This window comes from Amblyraja radiata, chromosome 29 (assembly GCF_010909765.2).
Source record: "Amblyraja radiata isolate CabotCenter1 chromosome 29, sAmbRad1.1.pri, whole genome shotgun sequence".
Taxonomy (NCBI): Eukaryota; Metazoa; Chordata; class Chondrichthyes; order Rajiformes; family Rajidae; genus Amblyraja; species Amblyraja radiata.
This window is the reverse complement of record NC_045984.1, coordinates 130,280-147,714: the sequence shown is the minus strand read 5'-3', so window position 1 is coordinate 147,714 and position 17,435 is coordinate 130,280. Positions and strand designations below refer to the sequence as shown.

The window sequence follows — 17,435 nt, the reverse complement described above, 5'->3', positions numbered from 1 at the left end:
TGCCCGTTTTGTTTCCTTTTGTTGTCCTATGAAAGTTTCCCAATTCTCTGGCTTCCGGCTACTCTTTGCTGTGTTATAAATCTTCTCTTTTAGTTTCATTTTATCCCTAACTTCTCTTGTCAGAGAGATAGGGAGAGTGTAAGAGGAAGAATGATGGGAAAAGGGTGTAGGTGAGAACATAATAATTTGCACACATGGTATATGTGACGAGAGAGGCAGGAGCCACTGCCTCCTCCCTCTCTGTTCCTGGCCAGTCTCTCTCTGCCCTTCCCCTCTTGCTCTCCCCTTCTCTATCTGCCCCCTCTCCCTCCCCTCCCACCCCCACTCCCTTATCGCTCTCCCTCCCTCTCCATTCTCTCACTCTGCCCCCTTGTGTCTCCCTCTCTCCCCATCCCACTCTCTTCTTCCCCCACTATCCTCTTCCCTCTCCCTCCCCTCTCCCCGTCCGCCAGTGCCCTGTGGAAAGGTGTACGTGTGTGGGATACGGAGATGGGACCCATGGGCAGCGGGGAAAGGAGGCGATGTTGTAACAAACTTTACTTTATTGTTGTTTCATTAAAGATGTTGTTTAATCCAAGACTCCCCTTGCGACTGAGTTGTGGCCACGATTGAACGCTCCCAGCAACGCTTTTCCCCCTCCCTCCCCCAAACCACACTGATCCTCTCACTGCGACGCACCCCCCCCCCCCCCCCACGGCACTGCCCCTCCCCCATCTCTCCCCGCTCCCATGGCATGGCCCCTCCCCCATCTCTCCACACGTCACTGCTCCCCATCCCTCACTCCTCCCCGTATCACTACCCCTCCCATCTCTCCTCCCCCCCACAGCACTGCCCCTCCCCCCATCTCTCCCCGCTCCCCCCCACAGCACTGCCCCTCCCCCATCTCTCCCCGCTCCCCCCATGGCACAGCCCTTCCCCCCCTCTCCCGTCACTGCTCCCCATCCCTCACTCCGCCCCCACGGCACTGCTCCTCTCACCACAAAGCTCTCTTCCTCCCTCCCCCCAACGGCACTCCCTCCCCCCTCCCATCACCGATGCCTCTTGTTATACCGTCGGCTGAGCTCAGGGTGGAACTGGGAGTTGTAGGCCCTCGAGTTCCCCTCACCCTCCCTCTGCCCCTCACCCTCCTTCCGCCCTTCACCCTCCCTCTGCCCCTCCACCCCCCTCAGTAATGCCTCTGCCCGCTTTCTCTCTGCCTCCTCCCTCCGCAGCCTCTCCTCCCTCAGACTCACTACCCCTCCTCTCCCTCCCCCTCCCTTCCCTCCTCCCCCCGATCCCCTTCCTCCTCCCCTCCCTTCCCCTCTCTCTCCCCCTCCACTTCGCCATCCTCCTTCCCTTCCTCCTCCTCCACCCCCACTCTTCCCTCCCCCTCCTCTCAGCCACTCTCTCATGTTCCTCAGTGGGTCCATTCTCCGCTTGCGCCCCTTCTCAGCCTCGGCCTCCGTCCCGTGCTCGGGCACACGTGCGTACCACGGGCCGGCCGTTTGCGATTCCCACACGCTCTGTCCCAGGTAGGTCAGGATCCCCAGTGAACGCTCACGCCTCTCCTAGAGCGGGGAGATAGAGTGGGGGTAGAGAGTGGGGGAGTGGGTGGGGGAGGGAGGGAGAGAGAGGGGAGAGGGAGGGGGCGAGGGGTTCAGAGAGAGAGGGGAGAGGGGGGAGAGAGAGGGGGAGAGAGAGAGGGGGGAGAGAGAGAGGGGGGAGAGAGAGAGGGGGGAGAGAGAGGGGGGAGAAGAGGGGGGGAGAAAGAAGAGAGGGGGGAGAAAGAGAGAGGGGAGAGAGAGGGGGGAGAGAGAGGGGGGAGAGAGAGAGGGAGGAAAGAGGGGAGAGAGAGAGGGGGAGAGAAAGAGAGAGAGGGGAGAGAGAGGGGATAGAGAGAGAGGGGATAGAGAGAGGCGAGAGAGGGGGGGAGAGAGAGGGGAGTGAGAGGGGGAGAGGGAGAGGGGGGAAGGAGGGGGGGAGAGAGAGAGGGGAGGAGAGAGAGGGGGAGGAGAGAGAGGGGGGATAGAGAGAGGTGGAGAGAGAGGAGGGGGGGAGAGAGAGGGGGGGAGAGAGAGGGGGGAGAGAGGAGGAGGGGGAGAGAGGATAATTATTTTCCAGAGGAGAATCCACGACCATATGAGCACCAGGGTCAGGGGAGGCCACTCTGGTGCCTTGCTGGTATTAGCTCCTCTTCACCCAGTCCCTCTCCCCTGTCGTCCCTCTGTCACTCTGAGCCACTGGAATTGAGCGTGCCGGAGATTCCTCTCTCCCCAATGTGGAGCTGCATGAAGGGCCCTGGCACAGAGCTGTAAGGAGGACCCCAGCACAGAGCTAGAAAGTCCTTAGTGTAGGTCTGTCTATAGTCTCCAGCACAGAGCAACCGACTGTGCTCTGTGCACTGCTCTAAGGCAGGTCCCTGCACGATCTGGACTGTCCCCATCATGGAACTGTCTGTTGTCCCCAGCACATTGTATGTGGGTCCCATCGTGAGGAGGGCCCCGGCGTGGAGCTGTGAGGAGGGCCCTAACTAGGAGGGCCCCAGCGCGGAGCTGCGAGGGGGGGGCCAGCGTGGAGCTGCGAGGAGGGGTCCAGCACAGAGCTGCGAGCAGGGACCCAGCCAAGAGCTGCGAGCAGGGCCCCGGCGCAGAGCTGAGAAGAGGGCCCCGACGGGGAGCTGCGCGAAGGGCCCTGGTGCAGAACTCTAGACTGCCCCCAGGGCAGAGCTCCGCCTTCCCCCCCCCCCCCGAAGCCACTCACCTTCTCCTGCCGTTTCTCTTCCTCATACTCCTTGCTCCCACCCATCCGCCCCTCGTCCCCCTCCCCGTCGCTGAACAAGTTAAGACTCCGAGTGGACACCTCGGCTGCAGGGGCATCGGGGAGCGAGAGGCGCGCACGTTTACGGAGGAATTCTGTCCTTGCCTGGTGAACAAAGAGAGGAAAACACAGAGTAAAGATGCGTCCTCACACACGCGCACACGCATGCACACACACACACAGACACAGTGAAGCTCCCTCCATCCGCAACGTCCCGTCACACACCCCACACACCCCTCCCGGGTCAGACACATAGAGTTCATGTTCATAAGATAGAGCACAATTAGGCCAATCAGCCCATCAGTCCACCGTTCAATCATGGCTGATCTATCCTTTCCTCTCAATCCCATTCTCCTGCCTTCTCTCCATTACCCGACAACTGTACTAATCAAAAATCTATCAATCTCTGCCTTAAAAATACCCAATGAGTTGTTGTCCACAGCCATCTGTGGCAATGAACTGCACAGATTCACCACCCTCTGACTAAAGAAATTCCTCCTCATCTCCTTCCAAAAGGTATGTCCGTTCATTCTGAGGTTATGATCACTGGTCCTAGAATCTTCCACTCGTGGGAACATCCTCTCCACATCTACTCTAGCCAGGCCTTTCACCATTTGGTAAGTTTCCATGAGGTCCCCCCTCACCCTTCTAAATCTCCAGCGAGTACAGGTTCAGTGCTGTCAAACGCTCATCTTATGTTAACCCAATCTTCCCTGGGTGACTTAAAAAGCCTCAGACATACGTTCCTTTTTTTATACTCTAGTCATCTAAAAAATAAATGCATTGCATTTGCCAAACTGATTCTACGTGCAAATTAGCTTTTTGGGAATCCTGCACCAGCATTCCCAAGTCCGTTTGCACCCGCGATTTCTGAATTCTCTCCCCATTTATAAAATAGTCTACGCCTTTATTCGCGCTGCCAAAATGCATGACTCCACATTTTGCTACACTATATTCCAACAGCCACTCTCCCAACCGGTCCAAGTCCTTTTGCAGAATCCCTGCTTTCTCTACACTACCTGCCCCTCTACCTATCTTCGTACCATCTGCAAACTTGGCCACAAAGCCTCAATCACCTCATCCATATCATCAGTCGTGAAGAGTAGCGACCCCAGCACCAACTCCTGCAGAACTCCGCTAGCCACTGGCAGCCAACCATAAAAAGCTCCCTTTATTGCCACTCTTTGCCACTCCAGCCAACCTGCTATCCAGGCTAATATCTGCCCTTCAATACCACGGGCTCTCATCTTCCTTAGCAGCCTCACATGCGGCACCTAATCAAAGGCTTTCTGAAAATCTAGGTGCACAACATCTACTGATTCTCCTTTGTCTGTCCTGTAATTTACTCCCTCAAAGAATTCCAACAGGTTTGTCAGGCAAGATCTCCCTTTCACAAAACCATGCTGACTTTGGCCTCTTTTATCACATGATTCTAAGTACTCCAAAATCTTACCAACCACTGGTCAGGCTGCCCGGCCTATAATTTCCTCTCTTATTCCCCACTCCCTTAGTTTAATTTAGTTTACTTTACGGATATAGGATGGAAACAGGCCCTTCCGCCCCCCGAGTTTGTGCGGACCAGCAATGCCCGCACATTAACACTATCCCCCACACATTCGGGACAATTTATACCAAAGCCAATTAATCTACGTGTTTGGAGTGTGGGAGGAAACTGGAGCACCCGGACAAACCCAAGTAAGTTACGGGGAGAATTTACAAACTGCCTACAGACAGCACCCGTGGTCAGGATCAAACCTGGGTCTCAGGCTGTACAGCAGCACTCTACCGTTGTGCCACTGACCCTCTTTGAACAGCAGAGTCATATTTACAATTTTCCGATCATCTGGAAACACACTCGTGATTGTTGAAAGATCACCACTCATGCCTCCACAATCTCTAAAGCCACCTCTTTCAGAACCCGAGAGTTCATCAGGTGACTTATTCACCTTCAGACCTTTCAGTTTCCCAAGCACCTTCTCCTTAGTAATAGCCACTCCACTAACTTCCACCCCCTGACTCTCTTGAATTTCAGGCATGTTGCTGGTGCCTTCTACTGAGCACGTTATTCAAAAACATTATTCAATGCCTCTGTGATTTTTTTATTCCCCATTATCATTCCCCATACCCAAAGGGGAATTACAGACCAGATAGCCTGACTTTGGTGGTGGGAAAGATGCTGGAGTCAATTATTAAAGAGGTAATAATGGGGCATTTGGGGATCAGTAAAAGGATTAGTCCAAGTCAACATGGATTTATAGACATAGACATAGAAAATAGGTGCAGGAGGAGAAGGCCATTCGGCCCTTCGAGCCCTTCATGGCTGATCGTCCCCAATCAATAACCCGTGCCTGCCTCCTCCCCATAGCCCTTGATTCCACCAGCCCCTATAGCTCTATCTAACTCTCTCTTAACTCCATCCAGTGATTTGGCCTCCACTGCCCTCTGTGGCAGGGAATTCCACAAACATCTTAAAGGGAAATCATGCTTGAATAATCTTCTGGAATTTTTTGAGGATGTGACAAGTAAAATGGATGACGGAGTTCCAGTGGATGTAGTGTATCTAGACTTTCAGAAAGCCTTTGATAAGGTCCCGCACGGGAGCTTGGTGACTAAAATTAGAGCACGTGGTATTGGGGGTAGGGTGTTAACATGGTTAGAAAATTGGTTGGCAGACAGGAAGCAAAGAGTAGGGGTGAACGGGTCCTTTTCAGAATGGCAGGCAGTGGCGAGTGGAGTGCCGCAGGGCTCGGTGTTGGGGCCGCAACTGTTTACCATATATATTAATGATTTGGAAGAGGGAATTAGGAGCAACACTAGCAAGTTTGCGGATGACACAAAGCTGGGTGGCAGTGTGAACTGTGAAGACGATGTTAGGAGGTTGCATGGTGACTTGGACAGGTTGAGTGTGTAGGCAGATGCGTGGCAGATGCAGTATAACATAGATAAATGTGAGGTTATACACTTTGGCGGCAAAAACAAGGGGGCAGATTATTATCTCAATGGTGTTAGGTAAGGGGAAGGTGCAGCGAGACCTGGGTGTCCTTGTACACCAGTCACTGAAAGTTGGCGTGCAGGTATAGCAGGCAATGAAGAAAGCTAATTGAATGTTGGCCTTCATAACAAGAGGATTTCAGTATAGGAGTAAAGAGGTTCTTCTGCAGTTGTATAGGGTTCTGGTAAGACCACATCTGAAGTATTGTATACAGTTTTGGTCTCCTAATTTCAGGAAGGACACCCTTGTGATTGAGGCAGTGCAGCGTAGGTTCACGAGATTGATCCCTGGGATGGCGGGACTGTCATATGGGGAAAGATTGAAAAGACTCGGCTTGTATTCACTGGAGTTTAGAAGGATGAGGGGGCATCTTATAGAAACAAAAATTATAAAAGAACTGGACAAGCTAGATGCAGGAAAAATGTTTCCAATGTTGGGCGAGTCCAGAACCAGGGGCCACAGTCTTAGAATAATGGGGGGGCCATTTAAGACTGAGGTGAGAAAAACTTTTTCTCATGTTTCTCAAGTTGTGCATTTGTGGAATTCCCTGCCACAGAGGGCAGTGGAGGTCAAATCACTGGAAGGATTTAAGAGAGAGTTGCCCCCATAGAGCTCCAGGGGCTAGTGGAATCAAGAGATATGGGGAGAAGGCAGGCACGGGTTATTGATTGGGGACGATCAGCCATGATCACAATGAATGGAAGTGCTGGCTCGAAGGGCCGAATGGCTTCCTACTGTACCTAATTATCCAAATGCCCCATTATTACCTCTTTAATAATTGACTCCAGCATCCTTTCCACCACTAAAGTCAGGCTAACTGGTCTGAAATTCGCTGTTTTCTCTCTCACTCCTTTCTTAAAAAGTGGGATGACAATAGCTATCCTCCAATCCACAAGAACTGATCCTGAATCTATTGAACATTGGAAAATGATCACCAATATGTCCCCTATTTCTAGTCACCTCCCTGAGGACCCTGGGATGCAGGACCATCAGGCCCAGGGGATTTATCATCCTTCAGTCCCATTAGCCTACCCAATACTATTTCTCGCCTAATGAAAACAATTTTCAGTTCCTCTACCCACTTAGATCCTCTGTCCTCCATTACATCTGGGAGATTGTTTGTGTCTTCCTTAGTGAAGACAGATCCAAAGTACCTGTTCAAATCATATGAAAGTTTTCCAATCCTCTGGCTTCCGGCTGCTCTTTGCTGTGTATATAGATTGCAAGGACATTTTTAAAGGGATTTTATGATAATAGCTGTTTAAAACCCACTATACCCATCTGACAGGTTAAACATTACACTACCTGACAAGAGATGGCCAAAGGAATAAACCGGCCCGCCGAATATCACAGCCGCACCCGGCCCACCTAACATCGCCGTCGCACCCGGCCCATCTAACATCGCCGTCGCACTGGGCCCGCCGAATATCGCTGCCGTACCGTACCTTACTCACCTCGTCGCCTCACCGGGTGGGCCGAACCGCACCGCCCCACCGACCACCGGAACCTCCCACGCATCGCCCGCCGACCCGGACTCCACTGCCCTCCCTCCTACCATCGGGTCCGCCGACCCTCGCCACTCCACTGCCCTCCAGCAGCCCGCAGCCGTGGCCTTACCTGCAAACTGGACTCAACAACGGGCCTGAAGCCTCCACGCTGCTAACTCCCACTCCTCTGGGTTTGACTGCACTGGGTCCTAGTCTAGTACCCCCAACCCTGGTAACCTCAGTGGCTGTTCCACTGGGTCTTCCCCATCCCCCTCAAACTATTTGACCGCTGCTCTTCCCCACCCATACTACAGTCCTCATACCCCCCCAGCCCCTGGCCACCCCCTACCCCCCCACCACACATCGCCTCGTCCTCAGTCCACCCACCTACCTTCCTCCGGCCCCAACCCCCCATCCCCTGCAGTGTGTTCACCATCCCCCCCGACCTCCCCCTCTCTGACACCGAACGGTCGGTCCTCGGCAGAGGTCTTACCTTTGTCCCCCCTCCGTCCCCACCTCAATGAGTTCCACGCACACCACGACTTGGAGCTCTTCTACCGTCGCCTCCGCCTAACAGCGTTCTTCCATGGGAACGAGTCCTCGCCCCCCATTGATGATCCCTTTTCCCGTCTCCAACGAAACCCCCTCCTCGTGGACTCCCCTCGTGGCCCTCCGGCCTTAGAACTTTTTATTCAAAACTGTCGTCGCGACATTAACCGCCTCAACTTCGCCACTCCCGTCTCACTCCAATCTCTCCCCCCCTGAACGTACTGCCATCGACTCCCTCCGCAACAACCCAGACTGGGTTATCAAACCCGCCGACAAGGGAGGTCCCGTGGTAGTCTGGCGCGTTGATCTCTACAAGCTGAGGCCACATGCCAACTCTCGGACACCTCCTCCTACTTACCCTGGACCATGACCCCACTGACGAGCACCAGGCCATTTTCTCTAGCACCATCACCGACTTCATCAACTCCGACTCTCTGCCTCCCCGAGCCTCCAACCTCATAGTTCCCCAGCCCCGCACGGCCCGAATTTTACCTTCTCCCCAAAATCCACAAACCTGACTGTCCCGGTAGACCCATTGTCTCAGCCTGTTCGTGCCCTACCGAACTAATTTCCACATACCTTGACTCCATCCCATCCCATATAACCATATAACAATTACAGCACGGAAACCAGGCCATCTCGGCCCTACAAGTCCGTGCCGAACACTTATTTTCCCCTAGTGCCATCTACCTGCACTCAGACCATAACCCTCCCTTCCTTTCCCATCTATATACCTATCCAATTTTATTTTTAAATGATAAAATCGAACCTGCCTCCACCACTTCCACTGGAAGCTCATTCCACACAGCTACCACTCTCTGAGTAAAGAAGTTCCCCCTCATGTTACCCCTAAACTTCTGTCCCTTAATTCAGAAGCCATGTCCTCTTGTTTGAATCTTCCCTACTCTCAATGGGAAAAGCTTATCCACGTCAACTCTGTCTATCCCTCTCATCATTTTAAAGACCTCTATCAAGTCCCCCCTTAACCTTCTGCGCTCCAAAGAATAAAGACCTAACTTATTCAACCTTTCTTTGTAATTTAGCTGCTGAAACCCAGGCATACATTCTAGTAAATCTCCTCTGTACTCTCTCTATTTTGTTGACATCCTTCCAATAATTGGGCGACCAAAATTGTACACCATACTCCAGATTTGGTCTCACCAATGCCTTGTACAATTTTAACATTACATCCCAGCTTCTATACAATGCTCTGATTTATAAAGGCTAGCACACCAAAGCTTTCTTTCCCATCCTATCTACATGAGATTCCACCTTCAGGGAACTATGCACAGTTATTCCTAGAGGCCTCTGTTCAACTGCATTCCTTAATTCGCTACCATTTACATGTACGTCCTATTTTGATTTGTCCTGCCAAATGTAGCAACTTACACTATCAGCATTAAACTCCATCTGCCATCTTTCAGCCCATTCTTCCAAATGGCCTAAATCTCTCTGTAGACTTTGGAAATCTACTTCATTATCCACAACACCACCTATCTTAGTATCATCTGCATACTTACTAATCCAATTACCACACCATCATCCAGATCATTGATGTACATGACAAACAACAGTGGACCCAACACAGACCCCTGAGGCACCCCATAGTCAGGCCTCCAACCTAACAAACAGCCATCCACCATTACTCTCTGGCATCTCCCATTAAGCCACTGTATCTACATCTTGCTACTCCTGCATTAATACCCAACAATTGAACTTCTTAACCAACCTTCCATGAGGAACCTGTCAAAGGCCTTACTAAGTATATAAAGACAACATCCACTGCTTTACCCACATCAATTTCCATAGTAACCTCTTCAAAAAATTCAAGAAGATTAGTCAAACATGACCTTCCAGGCACAAATCCGTGTTGACTGTTCCTAATCAGACCCTGTTTATCCAGATGCTTATATATTATCTCTAAGTATCCTTTCCATTAATTTGCCCACCACTGAAGTCAAACTAACAGGTCTATAATTGCTACGTTTAAACAATGGAACAACATGTGCAGTACGCCAACCTACCGGCACTATTCCTGTTTCTAATGACATTTGAAATATTTCTGTCATAGCCCCTGCTATTTCTACACTAACTTCCCTCAATGTCCTAGGGAATATCCTGTCAGGACCTGGAGACTTATCCACTTTTATATTTTTCAAAAGTGTCAGTACTTCTTTTTCTTTGAATCCTCATAGTTTCATAGCTACCCTACTTGTTCCCTTACCTCACATAATTCAATATCCTTCTCCTTGGTGAATACCGAAGAGAAAGAAATTGTTCAATATCTCCCCCATCTCTTTTGATAGTGTCCACTCTGTCTCTCTAATGGATCAATTTTATCCCTTGTTATCTTTTTGCTATTAATATAGCTGTAGAAACCCTTTGGATTTATTTTCACCTTACTTGCCAAAGCAACCTCATATCTTCTTTTAGCTTTTCTAATTTCTTTCTTAAGAGTCTTTTTACATTCGTTATACTCCTCAAGCACCTCATTTACTCCATGCTGCCTATAATTATTGTAGATCTCGCTCTTTTTCCGAACCAAGTGTCCAATTTCCCTTGAAAACTATGGCTCTTTCCAATTTTTACTATTTCCTTTCAACCGAACAGGGACATAAAGATTCTGTACTCTTAAAATGTCACCTTTAAATGTCCTCCATTTCTCTTCTACATCCTTCCCATAAAACAAAATGTCCCAATTCACTCCTTTTAAATCCTTTCGCATCTCATCAAAGTTAGCCTTTCTCCAATCAAAAATCTCAACCCTAGGTCCAGTTCTGACCCTCTCCATAATTATATTGAAACTAATGGTATTGTGATCACTGGACCCGAACTGTTCCCCAACGCATACCTCTCCCACCTGCCTGTCTCATTTCCCAACAGGAGGTGCAGCACTGCCCCTTCTCTAGTAGGTACCTCTATGTATTGCCTGCAAAAAACTACCCTGCACACATTTTACAAACTCCAAACCATCCAGCCCATTTACAGAATGTGTTTCCCAGTCTATGTGGGAAATTGAAATCTCCCACAATCACTACTTACTACTTACTGCTTACTACTAATATCTGCTATCTCCTACATATTTGCTCTTCCAATTCTCGCTCCCCATTTGGCGGTCTATTGATACACCCCTATAAGTGTTGCTACACCTTTCCCACTTCTCAGTTCCACACAAATAGCATCCCTAATCGAGCACTATCCTGCCAAAGCACTGCTGTAATATCTTCCTGACAAGCAAGCAACCACCTACACCTTTTGCCCCTCCACTTCTATCCCCCTTGGTTAAATCCCTCCTTACCTATGTTCCAAACATCTCAAACACTCTCTGTCCTCTCCGCGCATTCCATTCTCTAGGCCCCCATCCTTCATCTTCACCATGGACACCCAATCACTACACCTCCATCCCACACCAGGATGGTCTCAAAGCCCTCCGGTTCTTCCTCGACCAGAGGAGCAACCTATACCCGTCAATGATACTCTCCTCTGCCTAGCGGAGTTGGTCCTTACCCTCAATAACTTCTCCTTTGACTCCTCCCATTTCCTCCAAAACAAGGCGTAGCTATGGGCACACGCATGGGCCCCAGCTATGCCTGCTCTTTGTCCGATACGTCGAAAAATCCTTGTTCGAGGGAGTACCAGGGCCCCATCCCCGACCTCTACCTCCGCTACATCGACGATTGCTTTGGTGCCATCTCCTGCACCTACACACAACTGATTGACTTCATCCGCTTCACCACTAACTTCATTAAATACACTCAAATACACCTGGACCATTTTCGACACCTCCCTACCATTCCTTGAATTCACTATCTCCATCGCAGATGATAGATTTCTGACCGACATCCACAAAAACCACTGACTCCCACGGCTATCTTGACTACTCTTTCTCCCACCCCGCTTCCTGCAAGGATTCCATCCCTATTCCCATTCCTCCGTCTACGCCGCATCTGCTCCCAGGATGAGGTGTTCCACACCAGAGCATCGCAAATGTCCTCATCGCAGTTCCCCTCTCCTACTTTAGATGAGGCTCGCACCAGGGTCTCCTCCATACCCCGTAACACTGCTCTCTCTCCCCATCCCCCACTCGCAACAAGGGCAGAGTCCCCTGGTCCTCACCTTTCACCCCACTAGCCGGCACATACAACAAATAGTCCTCCGTCAGTTTCGCCACCACCAACGTGGCCCCACCACTCGCCACATCTTCCCATCTACCCCGTCGCCTTCCGCAAAGGACCGCTCCTCCGTAAAGAGGGAGAAGAGGAGGGAAGAGACTGCAGACCTAAGACTTTTGCCTCCATCACAGTGAGGAGATGCTGGGTGGACTCACTGTGGTGGATGTTAATATGTGGTTATTGTTGTTTTTATTGTATGACTGCTGAAATTTCGTTCAGACTTCGGTCTGAATGATAATAAAGGCTATCTATCTATCTATCTATCTATCATCTATCTATCTATCTATCTATTCCCATGTCAATTCTTCCCTTCCCTCCCGCACCACCACTTTCCTTGCAACCGCAAGAGATGCTACACTTGTCGCTTTACCTCCCCCCTCGACTCCATTCAAGGACCTAAGCACTCGTTCAGGTACGACAGAGGTTCACCTGCACCTCCTCCAACCTCATCTATTGCATCCGCTGCTCTAGATGTCAGCTATATCGGTGAGACCAAGCGTAGGCTTGGCGATCGTTTCGCCGAACACCTCCGCTCAGTCCGCATAACCAACCTGACCTCCCGGTGGCTCAGCACTTCAACTCCCCTTCCCATTCCATATCCGACCTCTCTGTCCTGTGCGGCACTTTGGGTGGTCACCCGGGCAACCGTTAATTTCGAGCCCTGTGACCTGCCATTGTTGTTCCACCATCATTCCCTGCTAGGATCCCTTTCCAGTCTCCCTTGGCCAGCTCCTCTCTCATGCCTTCATGGTCCCCTTTGTTCAACTGCATCACTGACACTTCCAATTTAACTTCTCCTTCTCAAATTGCAGGTTAAACGAATCATGTTATGATCACTACCTCCAAGCTGTTCCTTTACCTCGAGTTCTCTTATCAACTTGTTCATTGGAGAACACTAAATCCAGAATTGCCTTTCTCTGGTCGGCTCCATTACAAGCTGCTGTAAGAATTCCATCTCGGAGGCATTCTACAAACTCTCTTTCTTGGGGTGCTGAACCAAACTGATTATAAAATCGACCTGCATATTGAAATCAATCACCATTAGTGGCCATTACCTTTGTTACATGCCAGTTTTAACTCCTGCTGCAACTTACACCCTACATCCGGGCTACTATTTGGGGGTCTGTAGATAAACACCAATTAGTGTCTAATTGCCTTTACCAATTCCTCAACTCAATCCACAGTGACTCTACCTCATCAGTCCCTATGTCTTCCCTCGCAAGGGACTGAATTCCATTCCCTCACCAGCGGAAGCTACCCCCTCTCCTCTGCCACCTGCCTGTCCTTCTATAGGATGTATAACCCTGAATATTAAGTTTCTAGACTCGATCCTCTTGCAGCCACGTCTCAGTAATCCCCACAATGTCATATCTACCACCTCTAACTGAGCATCAAGCTCATCTACTTACTTCTTATACTTCGCGGATTAATACAATACTTTTAATTCCTTACGCATATCACCTTTTCACATCGATCCCTACTACACTGGCCATACTCTCCTATCCCTTGGTGAGGTTTCTTTCCCATTAATTCTGGGGTCACTAACTATCCTTTGCTCTCTTCTCTTTAACTCCGTCCTTGACTATCCCATTGACACACCCCCCCCCCCCCCCCCTTATTTAGTTTAAAAACCACCCTTGTAGCAGTGGCAAACCTGCCTGACAGAATGCTGGTTCCCCACCTGATAAGGTGCAATCCGTCCCCTTTTGTAACAGTTCCCCTTACTCCTAAAAAACAGATCTAGTGATCTAAGAATCCAAATCCCTGCCACCTGCAACCAGGTCCTCAGCCACACATTCAGGTATCTCCCTGTTCCTGCTCTCGCCAGCACGAGGAACGGAAGCAAACCGGAGATAACCACCCTGGAGGTCTGCTTTTCAACATTTTCCGAGTTCTCCTAAAGTCACGCTGTCAGAATATTCATCCCCTTCTTTCGTGAACGTTTTTGTGTGCGCACGCACTGCCACTTCCGGCTGATCACCTTAGACCCTTGAGGATGTTCTGCAACTCGGTCCGTGACATCCTGGATCCTGGGCACCAGGGATGGCAGCACACCATCCTCGAATCCCGTATGTTTGCCGCAGAACCCTGTCCGTACCTCTCACAATGGAGTCTCCAACTACCACGGCATGGCCTGACGTCAGCTTCTTTGGTTTGGCTCAACAGCACTTTTTGCTTTCGCCAGCCTGCTGTCAGTGTGTTAACCCTTATTCTGTCCCGACAACTTATCCAGTGGTGAACCTGTTCTCAAGAGGTACAACACACGGTGGCCTTGTGCATTCCATGTTTCCCGCACCGTCACCCACCTTCCCTCTTCCATTACCTTAGCTGTAAACAATCTTACTGTAGGACTTGTGTGAGAAGACTCAGTCTCAGACAAACCTGAGGTCATCAATTTGCTTCTCCAGTTCCCCAACACGGTTCTTCAGGAGCTGTACCTGGACTGCACTTCTCACATTTGTAGCAGCAAGAGGCACCAGCAGTGTCCTGACCTCCCACATCCCACAAGCTTCACACTGAACAGCTTGCTGACATTTCGTTCATTCGTCTTTCCCTCTCCACCGTTTGGTGTGGCTTACCCTCAGCCTCCTCGCCGAAGACTCCCAGCCAAAGACTCGCACTTTCTCACAGGGCACTTCCCTCGACAGGGCCGCACCCAGACCGTCTTTGACTTTCCCTGTCAGCTACGGTCACCTCATTCTCCCCAGAGAATATTTCTTCACTTTGGAATGAAAAGATCCTGTGTCTTACAAATTATTCCCAGGAATTCTTCCTATTGCTGTCCCACGTCATTCCTGCCAGGGTCCCTTTATCAATAAACTTAGCCAGCTCCTCGCGCGTGCATGTACATTTGCTCAACAGTATACCAACGTATCCGATTTCACTCCCTCTCAAACTGTGGGGTTGAATACTCCCTGGTAGGCTCCACTACAAAATGGTAGGGAGGAACTGCAGATGCTGCCTTTAAAACCGAAGATAAACACATAAAACTCAGCGGGTCCGCCAGCCGCTCTGGGGAAAAGTATGGATGACATTTCGGAGAAAATGGTCTGTTGCCCGTAACATCACCCATTCCTTCTCTCCAGAGATGCTGCCTGCTGACCCACTGAGTTACTCCAGCTTCCCCACAAGGATTCTACATCTCCTGATCCAATCTCACCTTGCCAAGGGCCGAATTTAATTCCTTACTGGCAGAGCTACCCTACCCACCTATGCAGTGTGAAGTTCCCTCCACACTGTCCCGTCACACACTGAGGGTCAGACGCACAGAGTGAAGCCTGCGCACTGTCCCATCTCACACTCCTCCCCAGGGGGTCACGAGTGAAGCTCCCTCCGCATTGTCCCATTACACCCCCCAAAGATCTTTCCTGGACCCAGCACAACCGATGCAATTATAAAGATTATAATTATTATTATTATATCAGCGACTCTACTTCCTGAGAAGATTACGGAGATTCAGCATATCTGGACATCTTGTTCGGAAAAAGAGGGAGATCTACAATAATTATAGGCAGCATGAAGTAAATGAGGTGCTTGTGGAGTATAAGGAATGTAAAAAGAATCTTAAGAAAGAAATTAAAAAGCTTAAAAGAAGATATGAGTTGCTTTGGCAAGTAAGGTGAAAGTAAATCCAAAGGGTTTTACAGCTATATTAATAGCAAAAGGATAACGAGGGATAAAATGGTCCATTGGAGAAACAGAGTGGGCAGCTATCTGCAGAGCCAAAAGAGATGGGGGAGATATTGAACAATTTCTTTTCTTCGGTATTCACCAAGGAGAAGGATATTGAATATGTGAGGTAAGGGAAACGAGTAGAGTAGTTATGGATACTATGAGTTTCAAAGTAAAAGAAGTACTGGACACTTTTGAAAAATATAAAAGTGGATAAGTCTCCAGGTCCTGACAGGATATTCCCTAGGACATTGAGGGAAGTTAGTGTAGAAATAGCCGGGGCTATGACAGAAATATTTCAAATGTCATTAGAAACGGGTAATAGTCCCCGAGGATTGGCGTACTGCGCATGTTGTTCCATTGTTTTAAAAAGGGTTCTAAGAGTAAACCTAGCAATTATAGACCTGTTAGTTTGACTTCAGTGGTGGGCAAATTAATGGAAAGATACTTAGAGATAATATATATAAGCATCTGGATAAACAGGGTCTGATTAGGAACCAGTCAACATGGATTTGTGCATGGAAGGTCATGTTTGACTAATCGTCTTGAATTTTTTTGAAGAGGTTACTAGGGAAATTGACGAGGGTAAAGCAGTGGATGTTTGTCTTATAGGACCTTTAGTAAGGCCTTTGACAAGGTTCCTCATGGAAGGCTGGTTAAGAAGGTTAAACTGTTGGTATAAATGCAGGAATAGCAAGATGGATTCAGCAGTGGCTGAATGGGAGAAGCCAGAGGGGTAATGGTGGATGGCTGTTTTGTCGGGTTTGGAGGCAGGTGAATAGTGGGGTTGCCTCAGGGATCTGTGTTGGGTCGTTTGTTGTTTGTCATGTACATCAATGATCTGGATGAAGGGGTGGTAAATTGGATTAGTAAGTATGCAGATGATACCAAGATAGGGGGGTGTTGTGGATAATGAAGGATTTCCAAAGTCTACAGAGTGATTTAGGCCATTTGGAAAAATGGGCTAGAAAGATGGCAGATGGAGTTTAATGCTGATAAATGTGAGCGTGTTACACCTTGGCAGGACAAATCAAAATAGGACGTACATGATAAATGGTAGGAATGAAGAATACAAGTTGAACAGAGGGATCTGGGAATAACCGTGCATAGTTCCTTGAAGGTGGAATCTCATATAGATAGGGTGGTAAAGAAAGAAAGCTTTTGGGTATGCTAGCCTTTATAAATCAGAGAATGTAGTATAGAAGCTGGGTGTAATGTTAAAATTGTACAAGGCATTGGTGAGACCAAATCTGGAGTATGGTGTACAATTTTGGTCGCCCAATTATAGGAAGGATGTCAACAAAATAGAGAGAGTACAGAGGAAGATTTACTAGAATGTTGCCTGGGTTTCAACAACTAAGTTAAAATAAGTTTGAATAAGTTAGGTCTTTATTCTCTGGAGCGCAGAAGGTTAAGGGGGGACTTGATAGAGGTCTTTAAAATGATGAGAGGGATAGACAGAGTTGATGTGATCAAGCTTTTCCCTTTGAGAATAGGGAAGATTCAAACAAGAGGACATGACTTCAGAATTAAGGGACAGAAGTTTAGGGGTAACATGAGGGGGAACTTCTTTACCAGAGAGTGGTAGCGGTGTGGAATGAGCTTCCAGTGGAAGTGGTGGCGGCAGGTTCGTTGGTATCATTTAAAATAAATTGGATAGGCATATGGATGAGAAGGGAATGGAGGGTTATGGTATGAGTGCAGGCAGGTGGGACTAAGGGAAAAAAGTTGTTCGCACCGGACAGGTAGGGCAGAGATGGCCTGTTC

At 49.2% G+C, this 17,435-nt stretch overlaps 1 protein-coding gene across 1 annotated transcript in view; it reads right to left on the bottom strand.

The window, feature by feature from the left end:
* Nucleotides 1-948: 948 nt before the first annotated feature.
* LOC116989676 (leukocyte receptor cluster member 1-like) overlaps nucleotides 949-17,435 on the bottom strand; it is a 17,967-nt gene continuing 1,480 nt past the window's right edge. Inside the window, exons 2-5 of the mRNA XM_033047288.1 lie at nucleotides 13,855-13,893; nucleotides 2,740-2,901; nucleotides 1,320-1,547; nucleotides 949-1,244 (exon numbers count right to left, since the gene is read on the bottom strand). Coding sequence (XP_032903179.1) covers nucleotides 1,029-1,244; nucleotides 1,320-1,547; nucleotides 2,740-2,901; nucleotides 13,855-13,893 — 645 coding nt within the window. The 3' untranslated portion in view covers nucleotides 949-1,028. The remainder of the gene's footprint in view (nucleotides 1,245-1,319; nucleotides 1,548-2,739; nucleotides 2,902-13,854; nucleotides 13,894-17,435) is intronic.